Raw genomic sequence first — 18,816 nt, forward strand, 5'->3', positions numbered from 1 at the left:
AAAAAAAAATGATTTGGGCATTGTGGCAGCTGGTTTCATCAATCTTTCTCTATCACGAAGTAGAGAGCTTTAGTTGACATTGTTAATTGTTGTGCTTATCTAGAAAAACTCATATGACACCAATTTGACCAAGCCCGATCCATTTTTCAACTAAATGTGAGTTTCTTCTGGATGTTTTATTTTTTAAGTATTTTAATGTGAACGAGAAATCGTTTGTGAACATGGGCGTGCGGTCTTGCGGTTTATATGGGAGATTCTATAATAAACAACACATCTATGTCTTTGATTATAATTATTGTGATATTAATTTATTATAATGTTAAGTATGACACATTTATAATATTAATTATGACTTACTTTAATTATTATTTAATTATGATTAAAAAAAGGCTTTATTTATTTTTTATGTGATATTTGGTTATGACTTTTTTTTTTTTTTTTTTTTTTTTTAGGAGCATAACCTGAAAAATGCAATATAACTTGTCTTTGTGATGGCCAACGTGCTTTGTTGAGTGAAATTTCTCTGTTAAGTAGGGCTACATTGTAGTCATATTTAAGTCAATTTGTTTAGAAGACTACTGAAAAGTTGCATTGACATTCTCTCCTATGAATTGGAAACTAAAATGCTAGTGCCACCAATAGAATGCCCACGTCAACCAAAACTTACTTGAGCAGAAAAATAACTGGGATTATTTGGTGGAGCATGACCTTTTCAATTGAATCAAAAGAAAAAAGAAAATCTATAACAAGCAATTGAAAAATCAGTAACAATGAAATTGAACAGTACTAGGCTAAAATCTCTCAAGGTTGAACGCGACGACTGATGAAGACACCAATATCACACCTTGCTTTGTTGCCTCTTGGCCACTCAGGCAACTGCTGCAAACCTCCCTGTATTACTTTGATCCATTGAAGCCAAAGTTCTTGTTCTTGACTTGATTTGCTGCTGAACACAACCAGAATTGCTCTTAGGACATTAGGATGTTGAATGAAGGAATAATGGGGAACACGACTAATCGAACCCAAGATAACATATTAATAAACACAAATCTGTTTGTTGCAGTTATTCTAAAGCTGAAAAATAATAATGTATAAGTGGAATCTTCAGAATAATCAAATTTTTTCAGCTGCAGAAATTACAGCAAATGGTTTGGCATAGAATCCTAAAATAAAAAAGTCATACTTAGCCAAGTTAAGCTTCATGCTAAAAATAAAAAGGGTAAATTACAAATATATCCCCTGAGGTTTGCTTAAAATATGAATTGTCTCCTGTGGTTTGAAAATTACAAATACCTCACTGTCAAAATTTTTTATTTAACAGCATTAATTGAAAAAGTGAAATTTGTAACTGTTTACCTATACAATAATAAAATTATCTAAATTTTTTAATTAACATTATTAAAAACTGTTAATTAACTTGATGATTTATTAACAGAATGATCTATTTGTTATGAAATTAGAAACCTTAGAGAGCATAGTGTAATTTTTAGAACCACAGGGGTTAATTTCTAATTTAAGTAAACCACAAGGGTGTGTTTGTAATTTACCCCAAAAAAAAAAAAGATTTTGTTCTTCTTACTACTACTAAACATTCATGAAGGACTTCAAATCCAAACTCGCACAGTTCACTTGGCTCAATCTTGAACTAACATCCATGAATTATTCATCATTAACAAACATGGCATGACTATCAGATCTTTATCAGGTTTGACGCCAATGTCCCCGAGTTTTAAAGAATCATGCATTCTTGTGCCTTAAAATCAATGAAGTGCCTAACAATGTTGTCAATATTTTCATAATGTAACTTGTAAAAAGGCCATGAAACTCATTTTCAGACATTACCACACCGACCATAGCCATCTCAATTATGCAGCATTCAGAACTTTGAAGCCTAAATATGATAATTATAGCCAAACATCACATGAGAAGTCGTACCTTGTTTCTGTAAGATTTGATTACATCCATTAACAGCTCGTCCCCGGCTTGTTGCCTCAATCTTTGTATCAGTTGGCTGCGCGATAGCTTATTTTCCTGTTACCAAAAGCATAATTAAAAACGACAAGGACTGAAACGAAGAAAAAAGAACATACCACAATATCCGTATGCAGAGAAGAAAATAAAAAATCAGAACTTACTCGGTAATCATTGTGGTATTTGGTAATCAAAACCATCTTTGAGCGAGGCAAAAATTTGGAAAGCATGGACAACAGAGTAGGAAACTTCATGTATGGCGAATTGGGTTTCAAGACTGGTGTTTGAATTCTTCCAAATCCTAAACAAATAACAGAAAAATCCAAATGAGTTAAGCAATAAAACATATAATTAATTAACAGCAAAAACCAAATGAATTAAGGCAAACAAATCTTTCGAAGCATGGTTTTAAATAGTAGCATTAGGAGACGAATGAGTATAGGTCACATTGTAGAAGTCGTGAAATTTTTAAAGTCATTCGGAACTTCATGACAGTCGAATCTTTCATATGAATTGTGAATAGCTGTATCAACCATGAATCAACAACTGATATGTATCGTTTCACGTGCTTTTCATTCTTACTCGTATTTATCAATATCAGAAGGTCAAAAAGTTGATACATACCGACCTATATGTAAAACAGAAGACTAGTTAGATTGCATACCTCTGAGAGAGGGAGCTCTGAAACTGACAATGTAACTGGGTAAAATGTGTGAATTCATGTATGCGCTCCAAACTATATATCTTCTTGGTGATGAGAGATTATCAACTCCAGAATCAAATTCCTTAGAACTTGGTTGGAACTGTTTTGAACCAGCACGCACTTCTTCCATCTTCCCCAATATTACGTGGCACAGTAACATATGCCTTAATCCATCTTCATCCATAGGAGATGATAACAAACTACAAAAACACACAAATTGTTACAAAGAATGAGACATTGAAATTATTCAATCAACTGAAAAAAAGGGTAGGCAAGTAACTGAAATTTTGAATGACAAAATTGATGAGCTTGATTTGAATAAAAGTGGTCGAAAATACAAGGGGGGAAAAAAAAACTTTTTCTGGGTTTGTTTAGAATGGATACGGTGAAAAATATATATTTTCAAAAAAATAAATTTCTTCTACAATTCATATCAATATAGTAATTTGACTTTAAATTTTTTTCCCCTTTACGGGCAAAAAGTACAGGAAAATTTGTTTTCTAACGAAAATAGTTAATGAGTATAAAAGGGTCGGTTTGATTAGAACAAAAATATGATAAAAAGTGAAATTTTTTTAGGTTGCATTTGGTTAAGATGAAATTTTTTAAAGAAAATTATAACAGTTGGCTATTTTCAAAAAAAATAAATTTTCTTGTTTTTCATAAGACACTAAAACCTAAATAATATGAATTGTATAAGAATTTTTTTTTATATTTCCATCATTCTCATACTAAAAAAACAAACCTAAGAAGAGTTTCATTTTTTTTTTTTTTCCTCTTTCTTACATTTTCTACTACTTTCTTATACTTTTTATTTATAGTAAAAAAGGGAAAATTCACTTTAAAAAAAAAAAATCTCATACTAAAAAACAAACCTAAGAAGAGTTTCAAAATTTTTTTTTTCTCCCTCTTTCTTACATTTTCTACTACTTTCTTATACTTTTTATTTATAGTAAAAAAAGGCAAAATTCACTTTAAAAAAAAAATTAACTTTACTTTTTACACGTTTTTTTTGGTTAAAATTTTTTTAAAAAAAAAACCATTCCTAAATACTTTGGATCCATTTGGTTTAGTTTTAGAATTATAATTTGAGTGTGAAATTGTATTTTAAGTTTTGAATTTTTAAATCATGATTTAAAAAGAAAAAATTGTTTGGTTATGAATTTTGAAAATAATTTTAACATAATTTATATATATATATATATATTGATTGATGTATAAAATATGAGAAAATGTGAGAGGGGAGAGGATAGATGAGAAAGAAAAATGGTTGCTTGATTGATTAATAACAATAAAAAACAGAATACAAAAATTTTGAATGTAATTTTAAATTGTATTTTAAAAATTTATTTGATTATAAATTTTAATCCAAATTATTATTTAAAATTTAAAAAAAATAAACCAAAGGCTACCTTCATTTTTTTTTTTCCTCATCATATTTTAATATAAAAAAATCATTAAAGGACAAATCTATAGGCAGACAAACTCAACTCAAATAGGGGCAATTTTAGAAATTCACTTTTAAGATAATTTTTTCACTTTTTATTTTAAGATAAATTACAAACACATTTGTTTAAAATATAAATTGTCTCTGCAATTTAAAAAATTACAAATATTTCTTTATTAATATTTTTTATTTAACAGAATTAATTAAAAAATAAGATTTATAATTATCCTTCTATATAATAATAAAATTATCTAAATTATTAATTAAAACATATTTTTAATATTACCAAAAACTATTAATTGAATTAGTAATTTATTAATAAAAGAGACTATTTATTATAAAATTAATTATGAATTATTTATATTTTAATCGAATCTCATATTTGTAATTTACCCTTTATTTTAGTAAAAAAAATACGAGAAAACAAAATCCTATCTTCCCAAACATGCCTAGATTGAAATAATCTTATTTGTATCCTAATCAAAGGGGATGAATGAGAATTTGGGTGAATTGAAGCTTACCTATCAATGGCAAAATTTGCAGGAGAAAGATGAACCCCAAACCCAGGAGATTCTCTGCAATTGCTAAACCCATGATTTACAATCTCACAAATCTCATCTCTCGAACCCCCAAACCACCCATACTTGACATTCCCATTGCCGCCTTCTTTCTCCGCCACCGCCTCCGCAAATATCCGAAAACTCTCCATCCTCGCTCGCCCCGTCAAGCTCGTATTCGAGTTCCTATGTATCGCAACAACGTTCGTGTCCTCCATAAACTGTCCCATTCCCTTGAGAAAGCTCTTCTTGATGATTCCATAGTCTCCATTCCACTCCTCCACTCTGGTCAATCCATTCCGAGTAAAAACCCCAATTTTCTCGGAACCCAAGCAAGGCGAATCGATTTCAGAATCTGTATCTACAATTTCTCTGTCGTCCACTGTCATTGAAACTTGATCTTCCAAACTAATGCGATCCATACCAATTTTTTTTCTTTATTTGTATAACGAAGAATCGAAAGTATTCACCCAACAAAAAAAAAATCGAAAGTAGTGAAAATTTTGATGCGAATTTGAAGATTCAAGAGAGAGAGAGAGAGAGAAAGAGAGAGAAGATTGGGTTTGAAGTTGGTTTCGGGTTTTATATAGGGAGGGAGAGAGAGAGAGGGAAGATCGGATTTGAACTTTGAAGTGGGTTTCCGGTTTTATGTAGGCCGAGTTTGCTTGGAGAGAGAGAGAGAGAGAGAGGACCGACTTGTGAATACGTGTATGAGTACGTGTTTGTTTTCTGTACGTGTAAGCGAAGGAATGGGGAAAAGGCACCGACTGTCGCACTAATTCGATTCGGTTAAGGGTTCTGTAGGGTCTTGGCGGTTTGTGGCGGTAAACATAGCTTTCGTGCCGGCTTTTTTTTTTTTTTTTCTTTTACAAGGAAATAAACAGAGTAGCCCTCACGCTTTTCTTTGCTTCCGGATTTAGGTTTGACCTGTTGAAATTAATGTAATATACCTTATGTAATTAAATTATAGATAAACTAGAGGTGGGCACGTGTTCAATTTGTATTTGGATTGATAATTATAGGAGCAATTATATGTCGGTGGGATATAGTTTTTTTTTTTATTTTTATACAAACATGAAACTTGCATCCTCACAATATTTTACTTGCATTTCATTGTAAAATTATTTGTACTCCACATATTTTTTTTGTAAATTTTTCTTATTCCCATTGTATTATAATTCTCCTATAATAGTAATTTGTAACTGTTAAAAAAAATTAAATTAATTTATAAAAGTTATCAGATTTTCGGAGCACTTTTTAAGAAAAAAATTTATGCGATATCAAAGTGCTTATTTTATAATTTCAGAGGATTAGTCTGATAGTCAAGATTCGCACTTGGGGGTATTTATCTTTTTAATCAATATGGCTACGGTCTCGTTTGGGAATATGTTAATTTAGTAATTTTTTAGTTATTTGACTAAAATATGAGCTAAAACAAAATAATATGTTTGTGATGACTTTTTGACTTTTTACGAAAAAATGTACAAAAAGTAGAGAGAAAAGAGAATAGAGAATTTTTGATTTTTTTATATGAGTTGTTGATTTTTTAATTTTTTTAATAACTTTTTGACTTTTTGACTAAACCGGCCTATTGCTAATCAAGGCCTAAGAACTGACTAATGAAAGGAGGAAGAAAAATAAAATTAACATAGCACTTAGGTCTCGTTTGGGAACATGCTAATGCAGTAACTTTTTGACTATTTGACTAAAATTTGAGCTAAAAAAAACTAGTATGTTTGGGATGATTTTTTGACTTTTTACGAAAAGATGTACAAAAAATAAAGAGAAAAGAGAATCTTTGACTTTTTAATATGAATTGTTGACTTTTTAATTTTTTTGATAACTTTTTAACTTTTTTATTAAATAAGTCACTTACCAAACAAGGTCTTAAGAGGGTATTTTGGACTTTTGAAATACTTACAACCACCCCCAACATGGAAAGGTATAGAAAGTGGTATTTTGAAGAAACCCCCGGTATAAAATCCAAATCGGAAGTGCTCTGATAACTAAAGAAAATAAGAGCATATCTCATGCCATGTGCGATCCAAAAAAAAAGCTATGTAGATGGTTTTATTGTGATTACTTTCTTTCGAAGCAAGTTTTATTTCATTGAAATCTTATCCTTCAGTTGGATATGTGCATAAGTTCATTCAAAATATTTATTATTATTATTATTTTGATAATATAAACTCGCCAAACTTTAGATTTTTATCTAATAATAATATTAAATTTGATATTATCTCATTTAATTTGAGCCTAAACCTTCATTTTAGGGGTGGGCGCGGGTCGGTTGCGGCCACGAAACCTCCAATCCGCCATCCGTCCGCCAGATTGGCGGATTGAAGAAAATCAATCCGCATCCGTCCGCCAATCCGGCGGATGTGGATTGAGCGGATTGGCGGTTTGGCGGATGGATGTGAATCGGTTTGGCGGTTTAAAATTTTATAAATTTTTAACATAATTCAACTTGTGCACTTCCTTAAAAAAAAAAGAAAAAAAAAAGTATTACAGTCAATGACTTAAAAAAGTATTACAATCACTGTATGCCTTATCCAAAGAAAAAAAGTTTGAAACTTTAGAATATTACGATCACTGCATGCTTCATCCACATATTACAATCACAGCATGATTCATCCCTATAAAGTATTACAATCTGTGATTCTTAAAATATAATAACAATTCAAACCACCAAAACCATAAACAGAGCAGTAGTAGAGATTGAATGTCTCTATATTGTTACATCTACATATGTTTTTGAAAACAAAAACCAACCAGCATATATCATATTTTCTATTTATTATTTTTAGAGTTAGATTTAAAAACTAAAAAATATAGATGAATAATACGTTTATTTTTTTCAATTCAAAAATATATTCAAATTGAAAACTTTTTTTCAACAGAATATTTAAACTCTTTTTCAATTGAAAACACAAACATAATATTTAAACAAATTGAAAATACAAAGTCTTATAAATTACTACAGGTGCTCGCGATTTGGCGGTTTGGCGATTCGGCGGTTCGGTTGCGGCCAAAAAATCTCAAATCCGCCATCCGTCCGCCAAATTGGCGGATTGGAGAAAATCAATCCGCAACCGTCCGCTCATCATCACGCATCCGTCCAAAATGCGGCGGATCGGTTCGGTTCGGTCGGTTTTGGCGGATCGGTATATCCGCTGCTCACCCCTACTTCATTTGAATCTATTATTAGAGTAAGCATCTTCTACTTTGACATGGGTAAACCCATAAAGATTATAACCCATCGTTTAGGATCCAATACATATCTCAAATATTAAAGCCCAGCACTGCTAAAGCCCCACATAGCAATAAGAACCAATGACATCAAGACACATGGCGAGAGAAGGACGAGCCACATCAGCAGACAAAGATCTGCAAAGTTATTGCCACGGTACATCGCCATTAATGAGGCCTCTTACAGCGTTTATTGAGATAACCCCTCTCCGTCGGGACAGCACGCCCTCACCCTGAACAAGGTAAGCTACAGTATAGACTTTCGGCCAAGGTGACAGGTCGGAAGGGACAACGAAATGATTACCAGAAGATATAAGCAGACGTTGAAGACAAGAAGAAGGTTAAGCTATTCTATCTCTATATTCCACCTCTCTCTCTCTAACTTGCTTGTCGGAGGGTTCGCTGGGGGACTCTCCGTTCCCTATTGGACTCTTGTGCAGGTTCCCTGGTGGGCTTGATCACCCGGATACCAGCTCGAGAAGTGTGGATCAGTCCGACCCATTCTGCCTGGAACCCCTTACATCATAACTGTAACATCAGTTGGCGCCGTCTGTGGGAAAGCTTTGCTCCGCGCGCCAGTTGTGTTCATTGTCGCCGGAGACCCTGTCCCAATTACCCTTTCCTACTACCCATCAAAATGTATGGTCACGACTAGATCCATGGCTTCTCACCATAATGCTGCCGACCATCAGACTGACCCCCCCAATCCAAACAACCCACCACAATATTTCATCGAGCTTACCAACAGCATTAACCGCATGGCCGATCAAAACCAAGCCCTGATTAATGCTCTACTCCAAAGAAACCTTCCAGTGCCCCCTCCACCACCTCCGGACATTCCTCCCAACCAAGAACGAGCCCTGAGCCATTCTACCCCGCAACCTAATCTATCCAACTGGGAAGGCTTGCAACCCTCTCCCCTAGGTATAAACCTGCCACCCCGGGGCCCACAACCATCCATCCCGGTACCAATCCCTGAGGGAGAGGCCAACAGCGTCCAGCCTCCGCTGCCCTCCAGTGGTGACAACATTCCTCTCTGGGACGGGGAACTCCGAGCCATGAAGCTCCAACTCCAAGGGGTCATGCAGAACATACAACATAAACCATCTACCACAGCCAACTCCCCGTTTTTTGCCTCCATCAGAGACAAACCTCTCCCTCCTAAGTTCAAAATGCCCACTATCGACTCTTTCGACGGTACAACGGACCCAGTCGATCACTTGGAGACCTACAGAACCCTCATGATCCTCCATGCATTCCCCGACGAATTCATGTGTTGAGTTTTCCCCGTAACACTTAAGGGGTCGGCTCGACTTTGGTTTAGTCAACTCCCAGCAGACTCTGTCTCCACTTTTCAGCACCTCAGCGACTCCTTTCTCAACCATTTCATAGGGGCCCAACGCCAGCGACGCCCAGTAACCCAACTCCTCAATATCCGTCAGACCCAGGGGGAGTCGCTGCGTAGTTTCATTATCTGCTTCAATACCGAAGCCTTGCAGGTAGCGGAAAACGATGACAAGGTCATCCTTACGGCTTTCATGGCCAGTCTACGGTCATCTGATTTCCTCTTTTCACTCCCCAAAAACCCCCCGACCTCCATGGTAGCCTTACTCTCCAAAGCCCAAAAATACATGAACGCAGAAGATTCCCTAGCCGCTCGCCAAGACCCAACAACAAAAAACCCGATCTCCGGAGAAAAGCGAAAAGACTTAGAAGCCAGAAACACCCAGTACAATAACCAAACACCGCATTATACCGACCGACCCACCCGACCCGACCGATCGGCACCAGCCCGACTGCCCGGTCGGTTCGAGCGATACACACCCCTTAATTCCCCTATGGAACAAGTCCTCAATCAGATCCAGCGGGATTACCCCCTCAAATGGCCCCAACCATCACGAACCCCCTCCAATCAGAAAGACCAGTCCAAATATTGCCGTTTTCACCAAGACCACGGCCATAATATCGATGACTGTGTTAACCTCAAAGATCAGGTCGAGACCTTAATACGTTAGGGACGTCTTAGCCGGTTCACGGATACCCGTCCTCAGCAGAGGCAAAGGACTGAGCCCATCAGAAACAACCACCGACGCACCCCTCCCCGGTAGCCAGCCCAACCTAACCAAGGCCATGATCGCCCCCCACAGCAACCTCGGGCACAAGATAATCCCACCCACCTGTTAGAGAAATCAGAGTTATTTCTGGCGGGCTTGCGTGCGGAGGACCATCCCGCTCGACATAGCGGGCTGTAACAAGCCCGCAGGGGACCTCGCTACAGCTCGGACTCGACTTTGTAGTTACGGTTCTAAGTCTGAACCAAAGAGTCCAAATCCGGCAAATCATTTTTGAGAAAACAGATTTTTTTGAAAGAAGTGCCAAACATGGACTGCTTTGCCAGATACAGAGTCGCCACCTAAATGTTTTTTTTTAATGGGAAATTTAGGAAACCCTGACTCGGTGCCAAAGGCCACGTGTCCGTCATCACCAAAGTTGCCTCGGCTCGGGAACTTGGGTACGATTGGGGAAGGTCACTTCGTGAGCACCCCCGCTCGCCCGATCAAAGATCGGCCTCTACTAACCATGATATCAATTTTTGAAAACTTTGTGTGTCCTTATTCCGGTTATTAGCCTAGGTTACTATGTGATGCGCACAGCATACAAGTATAAACTGAGTCGCCTGAATTGGAACAAAAACATTTCATGTTTGCTTTTTGAAAATGGTTTGCTACCCGCAGGTAGGCTTGAAACATTTGATGATTTACTCCAATTCAGATAACCCAACCTTCACCCACAGGCATTTAGGCAGTTATATCACATAAGCAAATAGCCTCATGGTAAGCATGCTATTCATGGCAGTCACTCACACGCATGCAAGGATGCTAAAGCATAAAACTCACCGGGTACTCCAAGCCAAAACAAAATTTACATTAGAAATCATGCATGATCCTAAGTATACAGAAATGCCTAATGCAACACATGCAAAATGCAACTATAGCAGGCTCGACTATTCTAAGATGGTATATGAAATGCTACAACTATCATATATTCAATTTGGGATTGAAAGTACAATGCAGTTAGTATGATGCGCCGAGCCCGGTGCATGCAATACAGATGAATGATGCAAACATGCTGTCATACTGTATGCTAATTTAAACATGCCCTAATCTAACCATCATAAGCAGGTAAATAAAAGGGAGAAAGACGTGGGGTTGGAAGACATACATCACACTCACGCACACTTATTACAGTTATGCCCTCGCGCAGAGGGTCCGAATAAATATACAGTCCCGAATGAAAGAATATTACAGCCCAAATATTACAGTCCGAAAAATATACAAATTCCTACTTAATTAACAAATTAACTAAGAAAGTAAATAAAACTGGCATGCAAGCCAGGGACTGCCTTGCTTCTGATGGATGATGCATGTCCGGGTTGTCTTGTGCGGAAATCCACCGGGATGCCCCAATTAGCCTCTGTTTAACAGTTTATTCTTAGAAAGCGTGCCAGACTCTGAAAAGTTGCTGATTCTTCATTTTGCTGCAACAGAGAGCAGGAAAGGGGCATAGCAATGTATTTCACAAATATATGCATACCTCGATCCTCGTGCCACCAATCACGCATACCGAGGCATGATGGCCGAGGAATCGAAATGCACAATTCAATATAGGATGAATGCACATGAAACACAATAAAACCTAACTCCATCATGGATGATCCGGAATGTCGGTGACTGGGAAATTGAGACACATCCCGTCACTCGGAGTACGGAATGTATCTCGTTTCCTGTGCTCGGGCTAACTCCTATCCCGAACACGATGCAATATGCACGACATGCATGAAATGCAACTAAGATACAATCCTAACATACACAATGCTATAAAAATGAGATGCCTCAAAATGCGTGCACACGGGCACGCAAACCGAGGTGATGACAGAATGTGATCTAAGATACAACCTAGTATGCACAATGCTATGAAAATGAGATGCCTCGAAATGCGTGCACACGGGCATGCAAACCGAGAAAATGACAGAATGTGATCTAAGATACAACCTAGTATGCACAATGCTATGAAAATGAGACGCCTCGAAATGCGTGCACACGGGCATGCAAACCGAGGAAATGGCAGAATGTGATCTAAGATACAACCTAGTATGCACAATGCTATGAAAATGAGATGCCTCGAAATACGTGCACACGGGCACGCAAACCGAGGAAATGGCATACGCAATGCAAATGACATGAAAATATGATATGGGCTTATACCAACATGAGTGAGCCCCAGCCACACTCATATAGGATGCCGATGGATGAAAACGAGGCGTCTCGAAATGCGTGCACACGGGTACGCAAACCGAGGCGATGATAGAATGCGATGCAAATGACATGGAAATATGATATGGGCTTATACCAACATGAGTGAGCCTCAGCCACACTCACATAGGATGCCGATAGATGAAAATGAAGTGCCTCGAAATGCGTGCACACGGGCACACAAACCGAGGCGATGATAGAATGCGATGCAATGACATGAAAATGGAAAGCAATCATTCTAATAGAATTTCAGCAATGAAATATGGGGTAAAACAGTCCCGAAATGAGGCGAAATGACACCCGATGCACGGAATAGTCCCGAAACACGGATTTTGGCACCCGAAATGGCCTATGGCTATACCAAACATGCATAATATGGACATGGAATGTAAATACAGAAGCAAGGCAACCCCAAAATTAGCATTTTACCAGTACAAAACATGGCCAAACAGCAAACCAAGATAGGGCAAAACTAGCATGCAAGAAATGGCCCTAAACATGGGATTAAGAAGCAACTCATAGCTGCTGGCCCCAAGCAGGTTAGGGTCCTTCAACAATGTTGAAGAGGGACCCAAAATAAGACTATTTACAGTTTATGGCAGCCCCAAAAACAGTATACAAATATATTAGAAATGCAATGCAAAAATGAGGCTCAAAAGTGGCTATAACATGAGGTATGCAAAATATTCACCAAACATACAAAGACCCTTAATGAAACATGTTAAGAAGGTCAAAATAAGACTATCTCTAGGCCTGTAAAATGGCCAAAAACAAAAGCATGGTAGGCTGCCATAGCATGCAAAAATGGGACCAAAAAAGGAGTATAAAGGGAAGTATAACATGGAAGTCTCAAAAAGTGTTGAGCCCTTCTTCAATGTTGAAGAAGAGCTCAAAATAAGCCTATTATCAGTTTACAACATGCTCCAAAATAAAACACACACAGGCTAAAAATATCATGCAAGAAGATGACCTTTTAGAGGGATAATGAAGCAAGTGCAAGATGGAGGGCTCAAACAGGGTTGAGCCCTTAATGAGACATGAAAATGAGCTAAAAAAAAAGATACTTTCAGTTTTGGTCGGAGCTCAAATGTATAAGAAGGAGAGGCTAAGAAATATTGCAAAGAAAAGCTCAAAAAAGAGAAAATGGTAACTCACCCTTGGAGACAAGTCTTTTGTTGCTTCTTGGACCAATTTGCAGCTCCTTTAGCCTTTGAGAAGCCCTCCTTGTTGCTGGAAATGAAGTGGTGATGGTAGAGCTTGGTGGTGATGAAGAAAACAAGGTGTAGGACTTAAGATTTTTTAGGAAAATGAGAAGGATGGAGGGAGATATGGATCTTGAGGCTTGAAGAACAAATTTTCTAACCCCTAAATGTGATATGGCTTGCTGGTTATATGGACCAAAAAGGGGGTGTAAAGGTGGGGGAAAAGGAGGCCAACTTTCCCCCACAAAATATCCCCCGGATATTGATATTTTCTGGGGGATAAAGCTATACAGCTGTAAAGTGAACAGTGTGGGGATCTCGGCCGGCCAGTTATTTTGGTTGCAGGTGGCCGGCCGGCCACACCCCCTAGTCGGCCGGCTAGGGGTCAAAAGGGTCAGGCTGATTTAGTGGCCGGCCACCACATGATGGTGTCCTCCCATGTGTGTACATCACAAGTATGTGGTTCAAAGTTCAAGAAAGTGGGTCCAAGGTGTTCAACATTAGCCCGGAAGGAGGGGTTCAAAAGGGTCAAATGGAATTACTGGCCGGCCACCAACTTTTAGGGTCCTCCCAAGTGTGTACATCACAAGTATGTGGTTGAAAGTTCAAGAAAGTGGGTCCAAGGTGTTCAACATTAGCCCGGAAGGAGGGGTTCAAAAGGGTCAAATGGAATTACTGGCCGGCCACCAACTTTTAGGGTCCTCCCAAGTGTGTACATCACAAATATGTGGTTGAAAGTTCAAGAAAGTGGCCCCAAGGTGTTCAACATTAGCCCGGAAGGGTGAAAAACGGGCGCCAGAGGGCGTCGGAGGATGTATAGCTGGTTGCTGCAACAATTACTGGCCTCCCACCCTTCAGTGACCTCCCCGGTGATAAAACAGAGGTACCTGCCAAAAATGAACGAAAATCGTTGCAAAACGAATGTTCGGGGGCCAAAACGCGCAGTTCGGGGCCCCGGAAACTGCCCGTTAAACACCGAAAATGGTATTCGACCACGAAGTGGGTTTCTCAGACCCCAGTGTCCCTCAAAAGGGAGAAAATAGGAAGTATGCCAAAAATCAGAACAAACGGAGATGGTCAGGCGGTCCCGAACCGAGGCACACGGCCAACGATTCCGAAAAACCGGAAACCGGACTCCGAAATGGGCAAAATGGCCTACGACCACGAAATGTAGCCTACGGACATTGAGAGATGGTCCATGGGACCTCTCCCTTCCCTCAGGAAAGGAAACAAAGAAACCGAGCCTGGTTCGCAAACCGAGGCAAAGTACAAAAGAGGGTTCGGAAGTCCGGAGGCAGGGCTCACGGCCGCAACTCTGAAACTTCTGAACGAGCACATTATGCAACATCACCAAGCGCTCAATCAGTGACGTCTGAGTCTTAAGGTCGGTCAAAAATGGGGTGTCTACACGGGCAGAACTCAGGAAAATAAGATAAGGCTCAGACAAAGAAGTTGCCACATTGGATCGACCCTCCAAACACCCCAGGCAGTGAACCGAGCCTATCACCTTTACGGACGCCGACTGCACAGGTATCCGTTATCCTCATGACGACCCTCTCGTCATTTCCGCCTTCCTCTCCAATTACAAGGTCAGACGGGTTCTCGTCGACAACGGCAGTTCTTTAGACATCATCTTCCTCAATTACTTCCGCCAACACAAGATTGGGAAAGAAAGTCTGTCTCCCCTCCAAACCCCTTTGGTCGGTTTCATTGGCGACCGGGTGACCTCCATCGGCTCCATCGGTCTTCCTATCACGATTGGTGAGTACCCCAGGCAGACCACAAAGCTGCTCACCTTCCTCGTTGTCGACTGCCCCTCTGCTTACAACATCATCCTTGGCCGCACCGCCCTAAACGCCTTCCAAGCCATCACCTCCACCTTCCATCTTGCCGTCAAGTTCCCCACCGATTTGGGGTTCGGCACAGTCAGGGGAGAGCAAACTGTGACCAGAGAATGCTATGTTGCCTCACTTAAAGAAGTTAAGCTTAAGGAAATGATGATCATTGAAGGACTTGACGTCAGGGATGAGGATGAGCTGGTCAGGGGGGAACCAGTGGAAGAGCTTATCGAGGTCTCCATCGACCCCACCAACCCGGCAAAAACTGCCAAGATCGGCAGCCAACTGTCTCCCCAGGCCAAGACCGACCTCGCCGCCCTCCTGATTGAGCACAACGACGTGTTTGTCTAGACTCACTCCGATATGCCGGGTATTGATCTTTCCTTCATCAGCCACCATCTCAGTGTTGAGCCCCATTTCCGACCTATCTGTCAGAAGCAGCGCATTTTTCACCCGGAACGCAATAATCTTATTGCTTCTGAAGTAGACAAACTCCTTGAGGCACAGTTTATCACTAATGTGGACTACCCCAGATGGCTGTCGAATGTGGTTCTGGTTCGTAAAAACAATGGTAAATGCCGACTCTGTGTCGACTACTCCGACCTTAACCGAGCTTGCCCCAAGTACAGCTACCCTTTCCCTCGCATAGATCTGCTGGTCGACGCCACGGCCGGTCAGTTTCATGGATGTCTTCTCTGGATACAACCAAATCTTGATGCACTCATCTGACCAGGAACACACTTCCTTCATCACTGACCGAGGCACCTACCATTACCGTGTAATGCCATTTGGGTTAAAGAATATCGGAGCCACTTACCAACGGTTGGTCAATGCCGTCTTCCATCATCAGATAGGCCGGAACATGGCGGTATATATCGATGACATGCTTGTCAAGAGCAAGCTCTCCACTGATCATCTGGCCGACCTGCGAGAAACCTTCGCCACCCTACAAAAGTACCAGATGATGCTCAATCTGAAAAAATGTGCTTTTGGCGTAGGATCTGGAAAGGTTTTGGGGTTTATGGTCAGTCAGTGGGCATCAAGGCTAACCCCGAAAAGATCAAGGCCCTAATCGAAATGCAGTCACCTAGAACAGTCAAGGAGGTTCAGAAGCTTACTGGTCAAGTTGCCGCCCTCAACCGCTTCATTTCCCGAGTAACGGACAAGTGCCTCTCCTTCTTCAAAGTCATTCGGCAAACTTTTGAGTGGACGACAGAATCTGAAGAGGCCTTTCAACAGTTGAAACAGTGCATGGCTAACCCCCATTACTTTCTCAAGCCATCACGGGCGAACCCCTTTTCCTCTATCTAGCCGTGTCACACACTGCAGTCAGTGCAACACTCGTCAGGGAAGACAGATCTGTCCAGCGATCGGTCTACTACATCAGTCGGGCTCTTCGGGGGGCGGAACAAAACTGCCCATTGTTAGAAAAAATGTTCTTGGCCTTGGTCACCGTCTCCAGACGACTCTGCCCTTACTTCCAAGCCCATTCTATAGTGGTCCTCACTAACCAACCGTTGAAGAAGATAATGTAACAACCAGAGCTTTCCGACAGGCTTATGCAATGGTCGGTCGAACTCAGTCAGTTTGATATCTCCTACCGGCCTCGGACAGCAATTAAAGGACAGGCTGTTGCCGACTTCATCCTAGAATTCACTAACCTCACCCCAACCACAACTCCTCCACCTCCACCAACCCCTACTGTGCCAGAAGACCCTCACTCTTAAACCCTCAACGTCGACGGATCATCCCGCAAAGAAGGCAGTGGGGCTGGTCTCATCCTCACCGCCCCTGACGGTGGTTATTTCAAATGTGCTCTCCGCTTCCTGTTCAATGCAAACAATGATGAGGCCGAGTATGAGGCATTGATAGCAGGTCTCCGTCTAGCCAGAGACATTGGTGTCAGCCATATCCGAGTGTTCAGTGACTCCTAACTTATTGTCGAGCAAATTACGAGGGAATTCGAGGCTAGGGATGACACAATGCGGACTTATAGGGATCTTACACTCCCCCTTGCTCGTCTCTTCAATACTTTCCACATCCAGCATATCCCTCGGGCGGAAAACTCCAAGGCAGAAGAGATGGCTCAATTAGCCTCTACAGACCAGTCAGATCTCAATCACGGTGTTCGCCTCGAATACCTGACCCACCCTGCCATATCCCCCGACCAGCAAGCGGTCCACTTCCTCCAACATGAACCTATCCCCTGGGCGTCCGACATCTTTCTATTTTTGACAACGGGGGAACTACTATATGATAAACAGCAGGTCGCCAAAGTCAGGGTCCAATTGTCCAATTACATTCTTGTAGATGGTCTTTTGTACAAGAGGGGCTTTTCACGCCCATACCTCAGATGCCTCAATCCTACTTAGGCAACTTATGTGGTGAGAGAAATCCATGAGGACGTATGTGGCAATCATTCGGTGGCAAGTCGTTAGCCCACAAAATACTTCGCACTGGTTATTTTTGACCCACTCTCAATCAAGATGCGACGGACTTCATGCTCAAATATGATAAGTGCCAACGCTTTGCCAACATCCCCCATGCTCCACCTACAAAATTGATCACACTCCGCAGTCCCTACCTATTCGCTAAATGGGGAATCGACCTGGTCGACCCATCGCCCACTGGCCGGGGCCAAACCAAATTCGCCATTGTCGCCATCGATTACTTCACTAAATGGGTGGAAGCAGAACCCCTTGCCACAATTACCAAGCGGAACACAACCAGATTCATCTGGCAGTCGATCGTCTGCAGATTTGGCATTCCTCAAGCCATCATCTCCAACAACGGTAAATAATTTGACAATGCCAAGTTCAGGAAATTTTGCGCGGAGCTCCAAATCCAGCCATGCTTCTCCTCTCCAGGCCATCCCCAAGCCAACGGCCAAGTTGAGGTCACCAACCGTTCTCTTCTGAAGATCATCAAAACTAAACTGGAAGCTGCTAAAGGACTCTGGGTTGAGGAATTACCGAATGTACTTTGGGCCTACCGCACTACTGCCCGAACTTCCACTGGAGAGACCCCTTTTCGCTTAACATATGGCTCTGAGGCAGTCATCCCAGTGGAAATCGGTCTGCCCACCCCAAGGGTTCTACATCCAGATCCAAAACTAACTGAAGAGTTGCGTCAGGCAGACCTAGATTTGATCGAAGAACTCCGAGAAACCATCGCAATCAGACGGGCCTCCTACCAACAGAAAATGAGAACACACTACAACCGCAAAGTCAGACCGAGAGAATTCGCCGTGGGAGACCTTGTTTTGTGAGAAGTAACTTTTGCTACCAAAAATCCGACTGAGGGCAAACTAGCCGCCAAGTGGGAGGGACCTTACGTTGTGAAAGCCAGACCTCGTCTAGGCACTTACCGACTTCAAGACATGGAAGGCCGCGATCTCCTCCACCCATGGAATACCGAGCACTTTAAGCGCTATTTTCAATAAAAGTTCAATTCTTGTATCAATCTTTTGCTGTATTTCCTTTTTTGACAATTTGCACACTTCATTGTTCTCATTCTCCCCTCATGTGATGTAAACT

General features: G+C 40.7%; 1 protein-coding gene across 2 annotated transcripts; it reads right to left on the bottom strand.

The window, feature by feature from the left end:
- Positions 1-667: 667 nt before the first annotated feature.
- On the bottom strand, positions 668-5,449 carry LOC114297009 (putative inactive poly [ADP-ribose] polymerase SRO2). 2 transcript variants are annotated; one of them, XM_028241349.2, is made up of 5 exons: positions 4,643-5,449; positions 2,636-2,874; positions 2,136-2,272; positions 1,936-2,031; positions 668-946 (listed from the first exon to the last, which is right to left on the bottom strand). In XM_028241349.2, exons 1-5 carry the CDS (start codon positions 5,098-5,100, stop codon positions 869-871), a joined length of 1,008 nt encoding a protein of 335 aa, XP_028097150.2. In that variant the 5' UTR covers positions 5,101-5,449; the 3' UTR covers positions 668-868. The 2 variants fall into 2 exon arrangements, with proteins under 2 accessions (XP_028097150.2, XP_028097151.2); XM_028241350.2 differs by having other exon boundaries at positions 668-943; positions 4,643-5,413.
- Positions 5,450-18,816: the final 13,367 nt, after the last annotated feature.

Source organism: Camellia sinensis, chromosome 5, assembly GCF_055761805.1.
Source record: "Camellia sinensis isolate YWXY chromosome 5, ASM5576180v1, whole genome shotgun sequence".
Taxonomy (NCBI): Eukaryota; Viridiplantae; Streptophyta; class Magnoliopsida; order Ericales; family Theaceae; genus Camellia; species Camellia sinensis.